This window comes from Drosophila miranda, chromosome 2 (assembly GCF_003369915.1).
Source record: "Drosophila miranda strain MSH22 chromosome 2, D.miranda_PacBio2.1, whole genome shotgun sequence".
NCBI classification, from domain to species: domain Eukaryota; kingdom Metazoa; phylum Arthropoda; class Insecta; order Diptera; family Drosophilidae; genus Drosophila; species Drosophila miranda.
In genome coordinates, this window is record NC_046675.1 from 18,460,771 (window position 1) to 18,483,999 (window position 23,229).

The 23,229-nt window shown below is 44.1% G+C and overlaps 1 protein-coding gene across 1 annotated transcript; it reads left to right on the forward strand.

The window, feature by feature from the left end:
* The first annotated feature begins 16,188 nt into the window (after positions 1-16,188).
* LOC108157685 (glucose transporter type 3) lies at positions 16,189-18,164 on the forward strand. The gene is made up of 2 exons (XM_017289852.2): positions 16,189-16,389; positions 16,457-18,164. Exon 2 carries the CDS (start codon positions 16,497-16,499, stop codon positions 18,033-18,035), a length of 1,539 nt encoding a protein of 512 aa, XP_017145341.1. The 5' UTR covers positions 16,189-16,389; positions 16,457-16,496; the 3' UTR covers positions 18,036-18,164.
* Positions 18,165-23,229: the final 5,065 nt, after the last annotated feature.

The window sequence follows — 23,229 nt, forward strand, 5'->3', positions numbered from 1 at the left end:
TGCTGCCTTGCCTGATCGCCATAAAAAATGTGCTGCCTTTTTCCGCTTAAAAATTCGCACCAAGGTCAAGATCGCTGGCGGCCATTAAAAAGGTGCGTCGCGTCACGGCAGAGCCAGACACAAGCCAAAGACACAATTAGCTGCAGCACTTGTGTGTTTTTAATGAAGAACCTGCCTGGGCCTGGGCCTGGGCCTGGGCCTTGACCTTGGCGAGCATTTTTTAATGGTAACGACAATCAATTATTTGCGATATGATTGTTTTTTTTTTGCTTCCAGAAATCATATTTTTTGACACCGTGCAAAATGACGCAACCTGCCTAATGATTTTTGAGGGAAAGTTTTATTTTTACCTTGAGGATCCTTGAAGGTTGCTTCATTGAACTCCAACTGTCGCTGAGCGTAGTCTATCCATTACCAATTGTGCCCATTCGTTCCATGTCTGAATAGCTCCGATACATTCCGAGCTAAATTGACTAGACCCTGCACCCCCACCGCCACCGACCCCGACTTCTCTGAGTCTACTCCCGCTCTGCCCCCCTTCATCACAGACCCGATCCAGCCTCTCGATGCCCAAGCCAGCAGTTCGGAACAGGCGTTGCATGGACATGAAAATTTACATGGACATGAAAACATTTACGCAATTAGCTTTATTTTATATACTCGTCTGCACAGTGGTCTGGGAAAGAACAGTCCGGCCTCGTTACAAATTCATTGACTTCATTCACCAAATGAGAAGAGATATCTGTAAGTAAATAATATTATTTAAATCCTTCAAGTCGTGAATTCTATGACTATGTGAAGATAATCGTATATAAGTATTTTCTTTTCAAAAGGGGCTGAGGTAAAAATTTATACGAATCTAGGCTTATCCGTCTGGGGACTTGGGTCTTCAGTGGAGTAGGATTTGTGTATACAAATTCGAGCGACGACCCAAAACTATTTTTTATAATTGAGAGATATGTTCTTATTTTATCTGACACATTATTTGACTTTAACTTTTAAATATTCAGTTTTGGTTTTAAAAAGTTGACTTAAGGGAAGCTTTGCCTAATATCTAGAAAGGGTGAGTAGCCCATTTAATTTTTCGTTGACCATAACAAGATTCCGCTTTAAAACATATAAACGAAGCCAAAAAAAAATATGCTTAAATTCCCATCACGTCACGCAAATGTGAGCCCTGCAATATTTTGACGTGTGGCATTAACTTTAATGGGGAGTCCTATCCACCAATCAAAGCGTATTTAAAGCGCGGCACATAATTTGAAAATTGGTTTTTTCCACACTGGAGTCGCGTTATTAGCCTATCCATATCATAATTAATCCTAAACACGCAATTTGTGCCAAATAATTACATTTAATATGGCTCCATCCCACTGCCCGCAGTCCACAGCATGCCTGCCACGCGGTGCAGTGCGGGGAAATTTGCATTGAAATGCTTAAAGTAAAATATATGACGGTAATTAAAATGCATTTTACATTTACTGCCCAACAGCCACAAGTGCCACGGCTGCTGTTTTTCTCCCAGTGCATGGCCATAATAGCGAGTGCATTAACAATTAGTTGACCGCATTCATTAGGCTCTTCTCCGCCATGACCACGACCATCCGTCTCAACCACCGTGATAGCACGATTCTGCGGTGCCAGAGTCCAAGCCGTCCTAGAGCAGACCCCGTATCTCCGGCAACCGCCCACAACTTCATTCCGATTCCCTTCTGGCCAGCAGCAGGACGAGAGGACAGATTTATGCCGCCCGACCGGCTGCTCAGCTTGTAAATCTCGGCCCCCGGCTGCGGGGCAATAAACACGCGTTTGGCCAAGACACCGCCGCACACCCACCTCTGGCACCACCGACACCACCACACTCAGAACAGCAACAACGCCCACCGCAAAGGCTCGTTTGGTCAGATTCACTTTGGGGCCGACGAAGTCTCCAGTCCAGCCTAAGATAATGGCCAAAAGGCCTAACAGATACCATTACATAAATACATGTACATGTGTACACTGTTGTATACTGACATACATACATACATACATATATATTATATACATGTAAGCTGTTGTTGTAACAAGATTTAATTTCGTAAAAAAGTTACTCACGAAATTTACGAGGAGTACATGGGTTGAGGTTGCGATTTTTTTTCTGGTGTGTTTGTGTGTTCGCATAAAGTGTTGCCGCCAAGATTTATGCGTCATGAATAAACCCAAGGGGGGCTAAGGCTATGGAACCAACAACAACAAAAACAACGACAACAATGTCGTCACAAGCCGGCCGAAACCACTTTGGCGGGGGAAAAAAACAAGGTCCAAAATAAAGTTTCTCAGCTCCGCGAGCTAACACAAACATTTCCAACAAACGAATCTGTTTGTCCTGTACATAAGGAAATGCGTTGCCCCAGAAACAAAAGCAAAAATCGATTTACTCACACATACATATTTGTAGATAATATACGAGTATGTGTGTGTGCATAGACTAACATAATGGGAATATAAATCAAAAGGCGTGCCTATTTCCGACTCCCAAGCTTTGCAAATTAGGGAAAATGTGTTTAAATATAATTTTGTTTGGCTCGGGATTTTCTTGGAGTTTCTATAAATATTTTCAGGGCTTGAACACAGAAATGTATCTTTTATTGTAGGCGAAAAATAAAGCATTGGGCTATGTTTTGAAATATTTATATTTGTTGTGGTTCTCTTGAGGTGTTAAAAATCTATCCTAACATGTGTTATCCAATAGATCTGAAATATTGTAAGTCCTCGATCTTCCTATGCATCGAGTGATCAAATATTTGCAGCACGCTTTGCGAGTGGTCTCTGCTGAGTACCTGGATAATTGAAGAGAGGCGCAGAACAAGGAAAAACAATTGCTTGTGTAGCACACAATTTATTGCATTGGCCAAATCAGAAGGATCTGTCCGGGGATAGGGTTGAGCACCGAACCAGGGCTGGGCTTGACTGGATAAAAGTGGACGGACTGTAATGGCAATAATCCAGTAGAACGCCATAAAAGCTGTTTATGGTTTCGCGCTCCTTGTGCACCATAAATCGAGCAGGAAACGGAGGAGAGGCCCGGTCTTGGCCTGTCCCCGAAGCTGGGCGTTGTGGGCTGTGGCTGGAGCTGAGGTTGAATCCGATTCTTGATCTGGATCTGAAGCGAGGAGCAAGGAGAGAGAAGCGAAGTGCCGTGGGCAGCCAGACAGGCGTATATAATTTAGTTATAAAAATAACTGCAACAGTCTCAGCTGTAAGATGAGATCTCCTAGAATGGTCAGACTCCAGGTGGAGGCTACGAGAAGGGGCCAGCAGCGGATTCGGGTCTTGCTTCAAAAATGGTGAGGCGGCGTCATTGTAAATTAAAAATAAATGAAGTGCGTGTTTTCCATTTTCCGCTTTCGATTCTATTTTCTGGATTTGAGCTGCGGCGGGCAGCGGAAAATTTTCGATTAAATTATTTATCAGGTTTTTGCATCGCTGCATCCACGATTTATGCGCGGTAGCGAAATGCGATTCGGATTCGATTTTTCAGATGCGTCCGCAGCGGCCGCACGAGTAAAAGCCAATTAATTTTTTTTATCAGTAGATTGCAATGCGGATGAGTAATTTTATTATTTATGCGCTTTCTGTGCAAAAAACTGAAATTAAACCCGAAGTTGGTTTCAATTTGCAGTCCCCGCATGAAAGATGGCTGCCCCATCCGGGCATGGGGGAGGGACCATAAATAAGCCTTGACACAATTGCAGCATTGCCACAACGTGGGGCAGGGGTAGGAGATGAGGATGGATAGGGGGATTTGAGCCTGCAACGAGTGCTAAATAACTTTTGTCAGACAAATTAAAAACGATATCGTCCGGCTCCCGCCCTCTCCATCTGAGATTTCCATTTCCATTTCTATTTTGCATTTCCTTTTCGTGCAGCTGATGCACTGTTCGCAGTCCTCCCTTCGCTGCGACCCCTTCGGTGGGACTATTATTAGAAGCATTTTCAGATATTTATGCGACGCGTGACGCTTCTTCTCCTGGCTACTTCTCCTCCCTCCTCTCGTCCTCCTCCTCCTCCTTCTCCTCCTATGCTCATGGCGTCCGCTTTCCCATTTGCATAATCGCTTTCGATTCCTCGCACGGCCCTCGCCTTAAATGAGTTATTCGCGAGTGTGTCTCCGAGTCCGCGCCATTGCCGCTGCTGGCCGTCCCCATTGCCAATTCGATTAGTGAATCAATAAGGATCTGCTCTGCATTTTAATGCGATTTATGGTTGGACGGAGCCGAACAGTTCTGCCGTCTAATCTGTAGACCTTGGCAGATTGTCGCATAATTTTATTCCAACTTTGATTCGTTTTTTATTTCGCTGAACGAGAATAAAAATAATTTACAATGTGGGCATTAACCAAAGCGAGTCTCAAAATGTCGGAAGATTCCTCTTCTTTCGGTTGAAGTTTGTAGAAATTAAATTTTAGGTTAATTTTCCACTTATGTAATTCCGTTTTCATTATCGATCTATGCTCCTAAAATAAACACACCTTTCTAGCAAGCAAAAAGTGGTTAGAGCAGAAATATGATAACGATAGTATAGAAGTATAGACAAATGATGAAAATTTTAAGTTTTCTAAGATGTCTGACAGATATTCGATGTATTCAGTTTTATTTTTTCAATACAATCTGATGGGCAAAGGCCCCAATGGTGGTTTGATTTGTACAGCGTCTGAAGCTCGATGAAAATTACATTTATTTGGCGATGTTTTCCATTGTCGAACAAGGGAGAAAACAAGATGCGAGATGCGCCAGTGAAATAAATATTCATTATATTATTTTTAAAGGCAACTCCCACACGACGGAGACATGACAATCCAGAAATTAATAGCCCATCGCAGATTTAATTAAAACATTTTCGAAATCATGGCGAATGGTGGGAAATTTACGATTCTGCGATGGCTCGGAGGCGGGATCGGATCGGATCGGCCATCGTTGGGATTGGAGGTGGCTGAAAAACGAGCTGCGTTACATTTTCACTGATTGCGTACAATTGAAGGAGATACAGATACAATTTACATGCAGGCACAGAGAGACAGAGCCGCATCCATGGCCCGAGCCAGAGCCAGAGTCGAAGTCGGCGCAGGAGAGACAACAATGGCAATCAGCAGAGCGTCTGAAATTTATAGTTCACTCGCGGCGCAGAGCCAAAGTTCATAAAGTTTCATCAGGCGGAGGCAGAAAGGGCTTCGACCATAAAGGAGCCACGAGCGAGGGAGGGGCACGGATATTGGAAAGCACCAAAGACGGAGACGAAGATGGTGCAGAATATATTTCGCAGCAAGCTCCTTAAAATATGCAAATGAAGAAATAAATTTGCATCCTTTTTGTGCTCGCACACAGCTGCACTCCACACCAATGTAGCAACGTGTGTGTGCAGATCGCTCCGAAGTGCAGTCAGTCACGACAAATACAGATACGTAGACGGAGCCAAGGAGCCAAGGAGCGAGCGCCGGGGACTCACGTCCCGAGCATAAATAGCACTAGCATATTCAAAGCCTCCAGAGGCAGTGGGTCTCGCTCTCCTGCTCTCCTGCTTACCGCAGAGTCAAAAGATTAAGACACAAAATTCTTTATATGCTAAAATGCAAATAACATTAAATTAAGCAACTTTTTGTGCCCGTCCTTTCGACCATCATCCTGCCTCCGCTCTGTTTTGCAGTTCTGCTGTCTGTGGGCCTTTGGAGCCGCCGGACTGAAGTTGAAGCTGATGCCGAGGCTGAAACTGAAGCTGAAGCTGAAGCTGAGGATGATGCCGATGCTGGAGTCAAGCCAAGGCTAAAGTTTCTTGCGGTTAACGGCAATTTATGTATTTTGGGGTTTAATTCTAAAACTGTTACTCACAACAGGCGCACTCATGGAATTCTCCTACGAACCTAATGGCTCTGGTCGGACCGGGCCCGGCAGGGACGTGTGGCAATTACAGCGTTTGTGTTTCAAACTTTTACTTACCCAGGAACGTGAGCCACAGCTATGGAAATAGGCGATTGGGTGAGCAGACTTGAGCTCACTTTACATACACACCCTTCCACCCAGTCCATGAGCATGAGCTGGGTTTTGCGGTCTGTGGAGTCACAGGCGAGCAGGAAGAAGGAAATTAAGGAATCCCAGCTACAAGCAAAGACAACCAAGTCTGGGGCTAAAAACTCTCAAAGGATTAATTCCCCATCGGCCATTCCGTCTAGCCTATTATATTCCAACATCCAACGTCACATTAAGCAGCGGTGGAAAATATCCAGAAAATATCAAAAATATGGATTTAATTCAATATTTATCCCATTTATTTATTAATCTTTGTAAAGAAAGCCTTTTCAAACGCTGAAAGAACCAATCAATAAATAATAGCCAACGTTATTACTTACCTAATCATTTTGTCCTTGACAGACCAAAGATTGACATAAACACTTCCCTACCGAATGTAATTGAACCAATTGCATTCCGTATAGCAAGGCTCATACCCATTATATCAGTGGGATCTAGAAGAGCCCCGTTCCGTGGCAATCCCAGCTCATTAAACGGTGAAATCTCATGAGGGACAGCAGCCATTTACTTTAGAGAGGATAAAACAATGGATACTTCTTCAAACGTACGATAGGCAATAAATGGCAGTGCAGGAGACGTCGGGGCAGAGTTACGACAATGGGAAGCTGAAGCTGACTTCAATTTGCCACCAAGGATGCGGCCATTAATGGAAATATGTGCAAAGGCCCGCCGCGGCTTAGCCGGTCTGCTTGGAGGAGCAGAAGTCTGGCCATGGAAATGGGAGAGTGCAGGTTCCAGCACCAAATGGCGTGTTGATGCGCTGCCAAATTGGCCGATGCCTGCAGAATGCGTGCGAGCATCAAAATTATATTAAATCATGCATTAACCATGAGCCCGGACTTCACTGCTGGTCGTGCTCCGTCTCAGCCACCACTTGGCCAACACAAGACCGATTTGGCAGCAGTCCTTTGTTCTTCCGCTTCTGCAGACAATGTTTTATACATCGTCTGGCTGTGGCTGTGGCTGTGGCACAGGAGAAATGAATTTTTATTTGCAGCGAGAATCTTTTGACATTTCCTAGAGTTGCATGAATTTTTCAGCTCTCTCGGCGTTACCTCTTTCTCCTTCTCCCGGCGGGAGTGTGGGATGTGAGAAGTACGTCTGTCTCGCCCACTCGTCGTCCTCACACTCGTATTTGCCACCCGATAATAACTTAATATGAGTTTTTAATCCGAGAGTGTCGTCCGAGTGAAGCAGGGCCACAGGGACCCAGCAGCAAATCCACTTTGATGATTAAAAATGATAAAATTGTTTAGTGCCGGCGGCAATGGGTCTCCCGGGTGCCCTAAGCTGCTATACACACATTATAAAATGGTCGCCGGATTCAGGATCAGGTCGTCGAAAAGGGACAGGACGTGTGTGTGTGTCTGATTGCAGACCCTGCATCCACCCGGCTGTCTGTCCGCTCGCAGAAGCATCCAATGGTCGTGTCAAAGCAAACAGGAAAATGTCAAAATTTAAGCTCACATAGAGCCATGAATGCTTAATTGTGTCGCATGTTTCTCGCACTCGTTGGCTCTGGCCCGGTCTGGTGTGGGCGGAACGAGTTTGGGATTGGACGAGAACGTGGTATGGGGCTTTGCTGGTCGGTGAAGCGTAATTAAAGCAGGCTTACGGCAGCCATATACTCGGATGACTTGATGGGCTGCTGAAAAAGGGTTCAAGTCAAGGGGTTGCGTGCTGGCGCTTTATCAATGTGATTTGTGAGATTGGATATAGCCGGGACCGGCCAGGACAAACCAGGGCTTATGTGGGTTTATTGCGGTCTTAGCGGTCGTATGGATATGGATGTACCCCTACCCTTATCCCTACCCCTAGTACGTCGTATATCAGCAAAGTTTAACAAATTAATTCCGCAAAGTTTTCGCAACTTTGCACAATTTGGCGTAGCTCCAGGACCGCATAGGATAGCACTTGACCAAATACGAGTATCAATTTCTTGGCAAAGTTCCCCCCATAAATTCATCTGTCGAGTACATTACCATTTACGGCGTAGCCCATTGAAATTAACAAAAATGGCCAAAGAAATTACGGATTGGGCCATTGGATTCCAGAAAATGTACATATTTAAAGTTCTTAAAATTCCTTGCAGATTTAGGTTTTACCAGAGCTCACTGTTTAGATCCGAAACCTTCAATGTTTATATGTAGAATCCCTAGATCAATATCTGCGCGGATTCAAAAAAGATATAGATATAGATATAGTCTTATATGATCTGCCTGATAGTAACCCGTTTGCACATCAGAAATTCAAAATGAAAGGGTTGAAGCTAAGGAGCCAATCTTAAAGCCTAGCCTACGATGACTCTATCTGTGCTGAACATTCCCTGATTATCGATTCTTCATATTTCCCCACTACCCTCGGACACAATGGAAATCCTTTTGCTTACCTTACCGAAACAACAAAATGACTAAAGGCAACCAACAGCCAAAAATAAAGACTTGGGGAGAACCACACATATCGTGATTCGTCTGCGTTAATCAACTGCCAGAAAGTCGCACAACTGGCGTGGCCTGAAAGGTGAGCCGGGAGCTGTTACAAAAGGTACGAGGCTAAAATATAGCAGAGTGAATCGGGAAAGGGAATGAATGCGAAACCAGGCACGAACGTTGACATCACAGAGTTATATGTGTTGCGATCCCTTTGCTCCGCCGTCGCTGTCGGGATTGCCTGGCCACGTAAGTTTATTTCGAACTTTTCCCATGCAGCGGCATGCGAGAAATGCCACAACTTCAGTTCCATTCAGGGTGGGGTACAGGAGAGTGGCCCAAAAGGACAAAACGTGTTTTTAATTACTCGAACTTCCCTGCGGCCCCCCTCACTATTTACGAGTATGTCCGCCATTATCCAGAATAAAGTTTACTTTTGGCCAACAAAACTTTGCCGAGCTAAGGGATTCCGTAGACCACGTCCCGGTTTAGCTGCATTTCCAACGCTGGAAATCGCAACAATTTCGAATCGTATGGTTCAATGGCGCATTAAAAACCGATTGCCTTTGCCGGCACCCGACGGCCTTCGAGCCCAGCTCGGCGCGGCACATAAATTCAATTTCCGCGCCATGAATTCCAATTCCATTAATTCCACTAAATTGACCCGCGCGCCATCTAGCGGCATGTGGACGCACTGCGGCGCCCCCTCTCCCACTCCGCCCTTCAGTTTAAAGTTTGTCCATGGAAAAAAGCAACCGAGGAAACCAGTTCTGGAGTACAGGAGCGCACTCTAAGACTAAACGGGTTTTGGCCCTTGAATCAAATGGAGTCCTTAAATTTTTTTATTTTTTCCCCTATTACCCCAACTTTACCTGAAAACATAACCACAAAGCCAACTAATACCTGTAAAGGGAAACAACCATCAGAAACTCTACCAGATATTAAGGCCAACGTGAACGAGTCTCTCTCCCTGACCCTGTGATGCATTTGCACAATGACCTAGGTAGCTCTAATGTAACCTATGCTATCACAACCAAAAAGATAGAGACATATAAAGTATAAGGGCTGTTCAAGACATTAGTTGCGTTCTTTAGTAGTTGCATAGATAGCCGCACTACCAAAAAGCCCTACTAGGAATATACAACTTTTTAGAATAATTATAATTTCAGAAACCTGAATATTTCTCTTTTACATAGTGACAATTTGGTAAATAACGATGGGAAATTTTCAATTAAATTGCTAGGAGGAAGGAATATCCGGCGATATGTTAAAAAGTTGCACATTCAAATATTTTACCGAGCTGAAATATTGACAATACTATATACTGAAGAAAAAAAATTGGAATTTAATTAAAGAATGGGTTTTATTTTATTTATAAATGTATTAAAACCTCTTCTTAGTACGGCCCATATTTAATGTAAATATCCAAATACTTAAAATATATGTATACAATTATATTTGTAGGAAATATATTATAAATTATATCTAATTTAAAAATGAAAATATTAAATATACTTGGGTATAAAATACATTTATTTGAATTATGAAATAGATTTACATAAATCCAATATTTTTATATTAATGTTTTAATATAAGTAAGGGTAAGCATCAATAAGAAAATATTCTCGTAGACTCTATTCAACAATCAACACCATAACCCACTACAACCCGAAATAGCCTGGCAGGCCTATCCAATACTTCAAAAAATCGAATGCTGGAGAGCACTTCGCTCTGACCATAACAATTACAGCTATAACATAAATTTCAGCAGCACCCAAACACAATTAAAATAACTGTCATTGTATTGGCATTAAATGTCAGTTTAAGCGAGTGCGTGTCATTCGCGGCCTGTCGCCCCGCCCTCCAGCCATTCCGCAGAGCACATTGTGAGGCGAGTCAAGAATCGTTCCGTCCTCATTCTCCCCAGGAAATGGGACGTCCGTGTCACTCCGCGCTCGGTTTTGCTGCTTCGGCTGCACGGAGTAAATATTTTCACAGGACGCAGACAAGATTTTGAAGTTGTCGGCAGTGGTCGGGTCCAGCCACACATTCAATAGATTTTCATCACTTGCACTGCGGAAAATTAAACAAACATCCCCCAGATGTACTTGGTGGTCCCGGGCTCATGGCAGGGTGGCTGGTGGCCATGTTGTCGCTGTCGTTGCTGCTGTTGCCATTGCTGATATCGATTTTCCATGCTGCTCCTTGGTGGAGTCTTTCAGGAAAAGGATATCCTCTGGCGCGCGTGTAGATACCAGAAGGCCACGGCCCCTGTGGCGGCCAACCATCCCCATCCAGCTTCACATGTACGGTCGATCAGCCTGCAACTGATACAGTCTGCGACATTCAGATATGGACTAGCAAAATTCTGCAATATTTATATATAATTATATAAAACTCAGCAAAACTCAAAAATCTATCGTTGTGTGCTTTATGCCTGAGCCATGTTGTATCATATATACATATACTATAAAAAGCTACCAATTAAAAAGGATGTTTTTTAAATCATATTATCAGCATGGAACGGACTGTACCTCGCACCATTTGAGCTGAACAAAAGCGCCGATACACTGCACATCAGTTACCATTCAATTCGACTACCGGGCTTCCGAATGGCAACGACCATGCCATCGCTTCCTGCCCGAGGCCACCCCCAGGGAGCCAACGACCATCCGCAGGCCAGAGCCGACTCGTTCCTAGATCATGAATCAGGCGGGTGGCCATCATTCTATCGGCAGATAAAGCTATTACCGCCATGCCGGATAAGTGCGCAACCGGCGCTCCAAGCTCTGTTCTGTTCTGTTCTGTTGTACGCGTTAGATTAGAATTTAAATCCAGCAGCAGCGCACAAACACCCACCCACCCCATCTCCCTTCGCTCGACAGAGAAAGGGGGCGCGTGTGAGTAGGGTGAACACAAATCCAGGCGGTTGACGGAGTCCCTTGTTCAGCCATTCCGGATATCACCCCAAATGGCCAGGAACTGCGCTTTCTACCGCCGCCGTGATGGCCGACGCTGTCGTTGCGATGGAGAGCCAGCCTATGGTGGTGGCTGGTTGGCTTTTCGTGGCCGTTGTCCGGACAGAGCAGATTAATACACACATTGAATAAATCTTTTTTTGGCGTTTATTTTAATTTCTCTGTAAGCATAAACTACGAGCGCCAAGGGAAAAACGTGCTTTCCCACAGCAGGATACTAACGAATTTCAGGGAACCAGTTCGTTAGTCCATTTATGGCCCTCCTTTCCGCTATATACAAACCTCTTTAGCTTATTTTTTGATTAAGATCATTATTACTTTAATTGGAATTACAATTATATTAAGGAATCTACATATTGCAAACACAAACACAAACAACATCGCTGACCAGTTTGGAGCGTTTTCAAACGATATCCATGAAAATCACAATATTGAAAACTGAATATTCAATTTTTGCCATTCAGCATGTGGAGCGTGTAAAATGTCGTCTGAAATTGGAAAAGAGGAAATGAATAATACATCGTAACTTATATATGTATATTGTACTTCTGCAAACATCTTTTTATCATATTTCGAATAACTATTACGGTAAAATTGATTTATAAAAATATAAACAAATAACAATTTATGGCTGCGCTCTGCATCCTAGGAATGTAAATGCATTTTCATAAGTAATAACTAATTAGTTTTTATCCATCGTTATTCCTGTTCTGCTTCAATCCATAGACAGACACCCCGAAGACGTTCGATAACCTTTTCGTACCCAATTGCAATCGCCATTCGCATGCTACCCTAATGAACTGCTGCCCCTCGAGGCCTGGAGCAGGCCCCCTGGCCCGCAAAAGGGGAGGAAAAAATCAGCAGCTTAATGTTGCATTTTATCGCCGAGACGCTCGGGCCTCACCTTGCTTATCGCAGCTAGGGAGACAAAGCAGATGAGGCTGAGGTTTCCTTCTGTATGTTTCGTCTGGGTCTGGTTCTCCCCTCAAGTTGGTGGTGGGAATGGGAAGCGTGTAATTCAGCAGCATGCTTGTATAAATTTTTTATAGGTAATACACTTAAGCAAACGACACTTAGAGTCATCATTACAAGCGCTTCAGCTGCAATAACAGGCCATCTTGCACATAGTTTTCGCAATTTACTTGATCCCGGGCGTGCGGCAGGGTCCCTGGCGGCCCAGATGGGGGAGCCTGGTAGCTGCTGGCCTCAAGTGCCCGTGGCAGTCGATTAGCAATATTTAGGTAAGCTTCAGTCCGCATCGGATGGCGTTTTCATCATTGCTATTGGCCATAAAGGACACCGGCGTCTGGTCACAAGGCTTAACACAAAATATTGGAAATTTTAAATCTTAAAGAAGCCTGCTACATTATTTTCCCCTCGCCGGACCGGGTCAGACACAGACTTCGCAGACTTTCCCTTTCACGCCCCAGCGATTCCGAACTGCTTCTAATAATGCAATTGATTCTTGATTTGCGCTCTCCATTTTGATATTTGCCGCCGGCCAAGGGCAAGGGCAAGGGCGAAGGACTCCGAGACTCAGAGACGATGACGAAGTTGGCGACGGGCCGCGAGGGCAACGTGCACATTTCATAAATCCCAGCTTCATTTTCGCTACATTAAACGTCAAAATATGAACCCATTTGTGAAACGTTTTCGCCGCTCCCAGCGTCCAGAATGGCACTAGCCATTATAACTACAACAAGGGCCGCACGAGCACCAACAACAGAAGCCCCGTGCACGGAGCCAACAACATTATGGCAATAACGAACGGACAAAAGGAAAACTAGAAGCCGCTGGGAAGGGCAGCAGAAGTGAATGACTTCGAATAACGAACGTTCTGCATTACTATTCAGGGGAAGTTCTCAACTGAGAAAACTAAGCATAAGCAAAGGTATAAAGTAATTAATATGCAATTGAAATATATTTTTGATCTATGTATATCTAAGTCATTTTAATAAACTGAACATTATGTGGAATACAATATTTGTACTCTAATGAAGATCTTCTAGAAGATTAATTCTTAATTATTAATTAAAGAAATCTTCGCTAATGTGAAGTGGAATTTGGAACAACTGTAGAGTACTCAAAAACCAGCAAGCACGCGAGAAAGTGTATGGCAAGGGAAAATTTTAAATATTGGAGTGGTACAATCGAAGGAAATTACTACCCTCTTTGGAAATGAATGAAATGGTTGAATTACTTGAAAAAACCCCGAATTTAATGAGCCATAATAGTAGATGGTGGAATCCTTAAATTTCCTATTTGGTGACTCAACTTTAACAGGAGAAGTTCTTCTTTGAGACCGTTGAAAAATGTTGTAAGGAATGGCTGCTCTGAAAGCAATTCCATCTTCTTATTCATGAATTTCTGCCGGAACGAGTCTACTGAGTATCATCCTGCTGTTGTCCTCTGCTGAAGGAAAGGTTTGAATCGAAATCGAGTCGATGCGCACGTTCACACAAGTAGCAGCAACAGCAACAATAACAACTCATATGGAGCATGCACCATGGCCGTCTCGAGGGGCTTTGGCCCCATTGCAATTACGAGTATTTTTTAACTGCTTATTGCGATTTTGTCGTCCCCGACAGCCAGGCAACCCAATCTCCGAGCACATTCTGCTCCACCCGGATATGAGCGTGAGTCCCAGCAACAAGCAACCAACCAACAACTGAATTTCATTCGATTTCAATGCGAAAGGGGGTCCTGAAAGCTCTCCAATAAAAATTAATGATACCATACACGCATACGAGTATACTCGCACAGTTCACAAAATTCTGTGCCGACCGACCTCCTCCCTTTTTGGACTCTCCTGCGTGGTGGGTGGATGGTTCGAAATTTCAATTTTGTTGAAAACTGAATTGCGTTCTTTACAAAGGTACATACACATATGCACATACACACAGATATATCTTTACCTTTTTGAAAGAAGAAAAATTCGGAGAATAAATTTTACAAATTCTTTGAAAAGAGACCATTTCTTATAGTAAAAGGAAAGGAATTTAGATGCAATAATGAAACTTTTATAACTTGGTTTTTGTTGTATTAGAACGCAGACAAAAAATTGGAGCTGTGAAATAAAAACTTTTCTTGATTTTCGTTTAAATTCTTAAGTCTTAAGTCTATGAACACCACTGTACTATAATAGTAGCTAGTAGTATACGTGGACTATTTGTGGATGTACTCAGTGAGAGATCCAGATGTGGGATATTAACGAAGTGATTAATTTCGGAAAATATAACTGGCATCCATTTTTATTAGAATTTTGTGAGATAACATTTTGCGGCGCCATCCTTTACAAAAAGATAGTAACACATTACAACGAGTATATTTTATAAGGGTTTCCTCCTGAGAAAACCCGGTTCCAAACGACAGCCCATCTCTCCTCCAACCATCCACCGCAGCGACAACATCATTAAAAATCGCTGCTTCACTTTTCTCAATTAAGTACTCGAATATCGTAATTTTGCGACTAAAATCTAATTTAGTTCGATGGCCAGGATATCTTCCAAGGAAAAGGAAACTTACTGCACATAAACGGAGGGGAGCGCTGGAGCACAGCATCACAGGAGCACAAGAGGTCGTAACAATATTTTCACGTTTTGCCTAAGTCCGGAATGAGTTTTTGAAATTTATATGACCTTCGTGGGGCGCTCTGCCAGCCCCAACTCTAAGAACGACCCATCCAATCCGCAAAAACGGCCTTGCAACGGCAGCGGCAAAGGCAGCGAGGGCAACCAACAGGCGACTGCCATTATTTTGATACTCAGGGCTATTAACGTTAATTTTCGTTAGTTGCGTAATACGTATTCGAAAGCACCCCCCCCCCCACTCACACACCGGTGCAGAAACACATCGAGTTCCATTACGAAACTCCCGAACCCGAAACACCAGTCCAGAGTCACATCCACATTCGACTTCCTCTCGGGGGTAAACAAGCATCCACCATGACATGGTAGACTGTGGACTTGTGCCCCATCCCCACCCCCACCCCCACCCCATTCCTATCCCGGCACCTGATCCTGCCTCAGCTCCCATTCCCAGTTGGGTCGGGTCTCTCACTGTGTCCGGAGACTGCCGGCATTAAGCAGATTTACGAGTACATGATTTTGCATGTTCAGGGCCCCCGATGCCATTTAGATTCGCTTAGGTACATTTTCATCCTTGCACCCACATAAGCTCGTTTAGACATCCGAACACACATGTCGGTACGTGTGTGTATTTGCGTACGCATTTAATGGCCCATTAGTGCTATCAAATACGCATAAATATCTACACTCCGCCTCTGCCACACGGACAATACACACGGACAGACACTCGCACAAATTCAAAATACAGCTCCGGATGCGAATGCGAAATACGGAAACGGAAAGCGGAATTCAGGAGCAGAGCAAGGGTGCATACATATTTGAACACCTACGAGTGCTCGTATATGTATGTTTGTGTGATCGTAGAAGCAAACAAATATTTGCAGATGCCAGTTTATTGCTGAATTGGTATCCCAGTCCTCCATGGTACTTTATCCGGCAGTATGCGATTTATAAATGCAATATTGCATAGCCTCCCCCGGTAGATGTGGTACCCTTTCGCTAGCAATGCGTTCTATAATTACTTGTTGTCCTGCATCGTATTATTTTGAAGAGAAAGCTCAAGTGACAGCTGAATATTCACCTCCCTTTGATATCGGTATTTGATTAGTAGTAGTATTTGGATTAAGAGTCAATGTCAATATCAATGATGAAATGTATAGGGTTTCAATATTTTGTAATTTACTCTAGGAAATACTAACAACTAAATATGGTTAGGCTGTTCCTCGAATCTGTACTTTATCTGGTCATCCCTTCTTCATGGTATATTTAATAAGGAAACGTAGTCGTATTATTATTACCTTTCTGTGCGCTTTCGAACAAAATACAACAGGTAGATGATCAATATTCGCATAGTTCATGTAATTATTATAGCATATATGTATGTATATTTTCCACAGAACACATTTTTGGACATTAGTGGCGTAGAAGAGTAAGATTATGGTGTTTGGATGGTGGTGTAGCCAACCGGAAACAGAATCACAGCCTCCATCAAGAACAGACGCCCAAAGAACAGAGCCCCAATCGTCCCAGCCCCCACATGTGACGATTCCATCAGTCAGTGATATTACCAAGGGCGAAGACAATACGGGTCAGTGTTTGGCAACGGTAATTAGCAATATTTGCACCTTTTGCTTCGGCATCGCCATTGGCTGGTCGGCCCCATCTAAGGCGTTGGTTTTGGACCATAGCGCGTACAGCTTCACGCCCTCTAAGCAGGAGTGGAAATGGGTGTGCGCCCTGCTGACCCTGGGGGCGGCAAGCTGGAGCATTCCGATGGGACTGCTGATGAAGAGTATGGGCTGCAAGAAGGTAATGATCCTGCAGCTGGTGCCCATTGGCCTGGGCTGGAGCATGCTGATCTTCGCCAAGAATGTTAGCATGCTCTACGTGGGACGCTTCATGCAGGGAATGTGCGGTGGTGCGCTCTGCGTGGTAGTGCCAGTCTACACTGTCGAGATCAGTCAAGTCCGACATCGGGGGGCGCTTGTCTCCGTTTTCCACGGGGCCTTCATTCTGGGCGTGATTTACAGCTCCGCGATAGGCAGACTCCTGGACCTGTGGATCATCAACATCGTCAACCTGGTGCTGCTGCTCCTCTGCTTGCTGCAGTTCCTGATCCCCGAGTCGCCATCCTACTACTGGGCGCGCGGTAACTATTCTCGGGCCAATGAGAGCTTGCACTGGCTGCGGGGCAAATATTACGACACCAGGAAGGAGATGCGGCAACTGATGCTCGAGGGAACGAGAAGCGAAATAGCACTCCAGCAGAACATTATGCTCGGATTCAAGCGCAGAAAGACGAGGCGCAGCTTGTGCCGGGCGTCGTCTTTGACCATCTTGCAGACACTCAGCGGGTCCACGGTCTTTGTCTTCTACTCGACCCACATCCTGGTCAGCATGCACCTGAGCTACGAGTGCGCTGCTGCCTTCGCAGTGGCCGAGATATTCGGCTTTCTGGTCTGCTTCATGCTAGTAGACCTAGCCGGTCGTCGGCCGCTGTTGATCATCACCTCGCTCGTCACCTTCGTCTGCACATTGTACACGGGCCTCTGCTTCAAGCTGAAGCTGATAACCGACCATGAGAACAGCGTTCCATGGGCATCCCTGGTTTCCATGTCCTTGTGCGCGGCCACCTACACCGCTGGTCTGGGCCCGCTGACTTGGCTGATCAATGTGGAGCTCTTCGTGAAACCAATGCGTCCGCTGGGATGCTCCTTGAGTGTCACCTTGAACTGGCTAACGGCATTCGTTGTGGTCATATGGTATGGATCTGGCCACGAACAACGACTGGCCAAGCCGGGAGTCTTCTTTCTGATGGCCACAGTCTCGCTGCTAGTGTGCATATATGGTATAATATTTTTACCTGAAACCAAAGATCTGACGCCTCAAAAGATCCAGCATAAGCTAGGGGGCTTTATGAACACGAGAAACGTGGCATCAATCGACGATTCCAGCAGCGACGATTCTGACGACTGAGCGATATTTTCCCATTAAATCTTAAATACTCTTGAAATTTATAGCCTATGAGTACTCTTCACAAAGACTAAGGAACGTAAAGTTACGGTATTTTATCATGACTTTTAAATGTAAAAGAATTGAAATTATAAGATTGGTAATTTTATTGATCCTTGGGAGATTACGAAATTACCGCTTCCTCGTGTACTTATGAACGATATTACTGGATCCTAATTCACTTTGGCTTATCTTTGGAGCTTACTTTGAAATTATGCTTTTGCCATGACGATTTCTGTTTTCTGCGCATTTTTCCATGCTCGCGTAATTAAAAGTTATGTTTTACACTGTAAATTCATTGGGAATCGTGGCACATTTATGAATTTATGCGCCGTTGTCGCTGAAAGCTGCTTCGTCAGGAGTCCAAGCGAGGGAGCGGAATCAAGTTGCAGAGCGGGTGCGGCGATATCGGACGGACTCAGAGTCGGACGACTACATACTCGTACTTGTATACTTGAGTGTATAAATATTAATTTGCATTTTGTCACATGATTTAGACTGCTATTAAGTCCAATTAATAAGCCACTGCACAGACGCCAACGCAAAGACTCGTCGCTGACCCTGCGGTTCATTGAGATAAGCGGGCCGCATTCGCCATTCGCTATTCGCCAGTCGCCATTTCCCCGCACGATCATGTTCGATGTACGTTGTACAAGTACATGTATTGTATATTCATACACAAGTGAGACGATTCGCAGAGGTCCGCTGGCGTTCTTCCACTTATATCAATTCAAGTGAATTGCCTGCCCTGGCCTGGCTGATTATTTATCCGGGTTTAATTCAAAAAATGCGTCTGCTCACCTGTCGCCATAGATACTCAATGCCCAGATGCGCGTACCTTCCCACGAGCTCAGCTCCGCATGCAAATCGAACCAAGTCGGATCCGCCCCTGGCAGGGTTGACATTCTGTGGCCGCAAATATATGAGGCACCGTAAAAATAGTTTACGACTTTTAATTACGGACGCAGCGTGAGGTCGCCAGGTCCGAGCATTCGGAGTCCAAGACCAAGTGGGCTTGCTTCTGGGCAGAGGCACGCCGTAGATCGCGACAGAGCGGGCGGAGAGATGCCTGGAAGTGGGATGGGACTATACCTTTTGTTTCAGTTTTTGTGTTTTTTTCCTACGTAATTTATTGTTTTTTTAAGCCTCCATTTTGGTGGCTGGTCCTGGTCTTTATAATTCCTTTGAATTATATCTCAATTCATTCCCCCCAATAAATTTGATAAATTTCTCATTTCGCTTACCTGACCCGCTGGGTTCTCCGAACCGATCGCCATGCCGCTGGGGCATAAATTAATGGAGGACTCCGCCATGTGGTCAGGCCAATGCCAGTCCCAGGGGCTGATTAAAATGTTCGGCTCGAGCTGGGTTAGGTTCCCCGATCGTTAATTATTAAGGTGACTCGCTTGCTTGTGCACTTCTCGACGGAAATTTAAATGTATAATTTCATTGGCTGAAATGGAAAATTAATTATTCGAGTAAACGTTTACAACGGAATGAACAAAGAGAATTCAAATTGAATCATAATGAGTTGCATTCGCTAATTGAATCGAGATTCGAAGATCCAATCAGATAAAACTTGATGAACAGCACAGTTGTTGAGAGATGCTTGTACAACAAACTTGCACAATGGATATTTTTGTGCCATTTTCGATGGATCCAAGAGACTTTTTCCTCATCAGTTCCCCTTCATTCAGCAGACGTTCCGTTGTCATGTGGTGTCTCATACACACATATGTGAATGTATAAATCCGCATCTGATAAACCCCGAATACACTCAATTTGTGTGAGCTGACTTCATTTCGCCTTAAGTCGCTGTTGGCCATGTCCAATGCCACTACTTGCCCTGGCAAGGAGTCCAGAAGAAGCGCATGTGCATAACCGCCCACTTGTGCGGAGGAAACTTTTCTTTGGCTGCGTTTTGGCGAGAAGGACGGCAAGACGCCAGCGCCAGCGCCAGAGCCAACGAAGGTGAAACCGAAAGCCACTCGCTGTGCACGGCCCCGACTGCGGCAGGAGCCTGTCCTCGTATTGATTTTAGTGGCGCTTTTACGCGCGATTATCGTTTAGTCGGCGATGCCCGAAGTATTACGAGAATTGTTATGGCTACCGAAATGGCTCCAAACGATGCTCCCAGCAATTGGCGTCGAAGAAGACGACGGCAACAACGGCAACGACGACGGCGACGAAGATGAGGACCAAGGCACAGACGACGTTGTCGTCCTCTTCGGCTTGAGGCCACCAGAGCCAGAAAGGCAGAGAGAAGCGGACAGATCCATGAACCAGACGACAACAGCCGAAGGTCTGTGATTCGGGGGAGGAGAACGTGCTAGCTTGGAAAAGTTGGACCACCAATGAGTGGTTGTCACTTTACCGTCGGGAGATATCTATGCATATATGTGATATCTTTCATCCTTGCAAGCCCTCGAAAATTGTAACATTCCAAGAGATGCTACAACAACAATAATATATTATATATATCTTTATATAAAAAGGTGCTAAAATGCAAATACCCGTAACAAAAATGTATATATTCTATAAGTTAGATATAAAAATTAACCAAGAATACTACAGTTTTATTTATTTATGGTTCATTGGATAAATACAACTTTAAATATAAAGAACTATATAATTTGATTTCATTTTGAGAACTACCCAAATTACTTCTTTACTGATTTTATCTTCACTGGCTGAGCCATATCGTGTGCTATCGTACATAGTACAAGTGAAAATGCTGACAGGGTAAAACCAACTTTTAGGTTTCTTTTAAACTCATTATCGATATAAATGAATCTGTATAATTCGTTCGCCTTCCGTGCAGCTTCGATTTTAGAATATTGTTGAAATGTTGAAAATATAGATTTTCTTACTGAGTACTTTTGCACAAAGTACTGTGGTTTGGCCGTGGACAAACACTTTCACAGCAAAAACTCGTGAAGATAAGCGACCCGAAGGCAGAAGAATTGGAAAAAACGGGAAAGCGCTGCTGAGCCGATGGGATGCATGAAAATTGCTTTCATATTTCAGGTTGATAATGGTTTCCTTATGTGAATTTACAAAACATTAAAGCTTCTGCTGCCGTGTTCGAGGCATACATAATTTGGGCGAAAAGCAATTCCCGTTAATGGCGCAAAATCCCAAAAGGATAAGGCGGCGAAAAAAGTGTTCACCCGCGTCCCTCCGCTGCAAACGAACGGAAATGGCAAAAGGACATCCGAAGATACCAGCACGATACGCGGTTCGGGATGTCGGACGCGGGATGGAGCGCCTCCAGCTCCTGCCCCAGTCGTGGCGTCGCCAGCTCCTAGTTGCTTATTGTAATGGGCGTTGTAGCGGCGCCGTAGGACGAAGGACCCCTCTCCTCCCACCACACCCGGCATTTTGGGGGCTGCGTTCCCTGCCAAGGATGAACGAGGCCATAAACGAGATTAAGAATGCTGCTCGCGGTGGCTGAGGCTGCGCCAAGGAAAACGACAGGGAAAAAGAAAAACGATATTCGCTGGGCAGGGCAGGAAAGTGGAACCGGGCCAGGTACAGGGGTCCTTGCGCTGCTCCTGGCCCTGGAACTTCGTGACTTGGATTCGATTTTCTTCTATTGGTCTTGTGGGAAATACCAAGAATAATTTCGAGCATCTTTTTACACTCTCTTCTCCCACTTTCTTGTGTATTTTTTACGCCTTGGACGCGAGGGACACACGGTGGCACAAGGACTCGGATTTGGTTTTGTCTGTGTATCCGTGAGCATACAAAATTTTTAGTCGGATCATCACACTGTGATGCACCTTGTGTCTGCTCGGGTTTTTGCAGTTCCAAGTGCTTCGAACTTCATAGCTCATTACCGTGAAAAATGAGATAATATTTTCTCTCTTTATGTTCCTGGCAATTAACCTTGGTCGAGTTTTTAGTGGTATGGTCCGCTGCGGTGGATTACTAAGTGTAAAAAATGGGCACCGTGACACAGCCGAGAACAACCTGCTATTGAATATAAAAATGTCTCGTCCTTGACAAGCCAGCCCAGCGACGGCACTAAAACATGAATATAAACTATGATCTGTTACTGAGGTCCCATGTATTTAATAAAAACAAATTATATATACACATAAGTACATGAAGGCATTGAACGCAGTCTTCAAGATTATAGATACATTTCTTGAAAACTATTTAGGACCAGTTTATAAATATTGATACATTTATACATCTTTATATTGCATTTCTGTTGAAATATCGCTGATCAGACACACACAACATTTTAGGTACCTTTTAATGGAAAATCTTTTCTCAAAATTTAAAATTATAATGCTACAATATTAATAATTGTTCCCGTAGAACAAATGGTTCTACTGATTTTTACTGATTAGTCCGGAGAATTGTAAATAGCTGAAATGTTACACCTTATTACTCTGATTGAAGTTGGTGAAATTGTTTAATTACATCGGTTCATGGTAGTTTGTCCTTATTACTCTGTCTAAAACCCAATATATTTATTAATTTCGAATGAAAATTAGTTATTCCTAGTTAATTCTGAGCTATTGTTTTTCGATAACTATATATTCTACTCTATGATATTCAGTAACAATAATTTAAATTTTGTAAAGTAATGAGTGTATAATATTGTGGCTAAGGCTGCGACCGAAGGGCACACAAAACTAGCCACAAAGTTGTTTACCTGAGTCTGTGATCTTACCAAGTGCCTATAGTGGCCATATCCGAGCTAACGACTACATCCTGTTGCATACCAAATGCTAGGGGGAGCTTAATCCGACCGTTCAAATGTTTATCTTTCAATATAGAGCGTCGTTAAGCTGAAAGCGAAACGCTCTCAGAATTTTCAACGACTTAAGCGCGGCCAAATTAAACAGGGCAGAGGAGGACAGCAACAGTAGGACAGTAACAGCTGCAAAAAATTAAATGCAAATTAGAAAAACTCTCAAAAATACAATCGCATTAGTCTCAGATGTGAGAAATGTGATATAGGAATATCCCCCACCCTCAGCCCTCCACAGATATACTCGTAGTATCTTCGAGGATGTGTACGGGTGTGCAAAGTAATTTTTCTTGAGACTCAGACTCCATCCCATCTCCATCTCCCAGCAGAAAAAGCAATTTAGTAAGCTGCTGGGCCGTGATGAGGGAGGGGCGCCGAGACCAACAGTGAAGC

Bases quoted from the DNA above. Each gene is read 5' to 3' on its own strand.
- LOC108157685 (XM_017289852.2), top strand. From the start codon at position 16,497: ATGGTGTTTGGATGGTGGTGTAGCCAACCGGAAACAGAATCACAGCCT.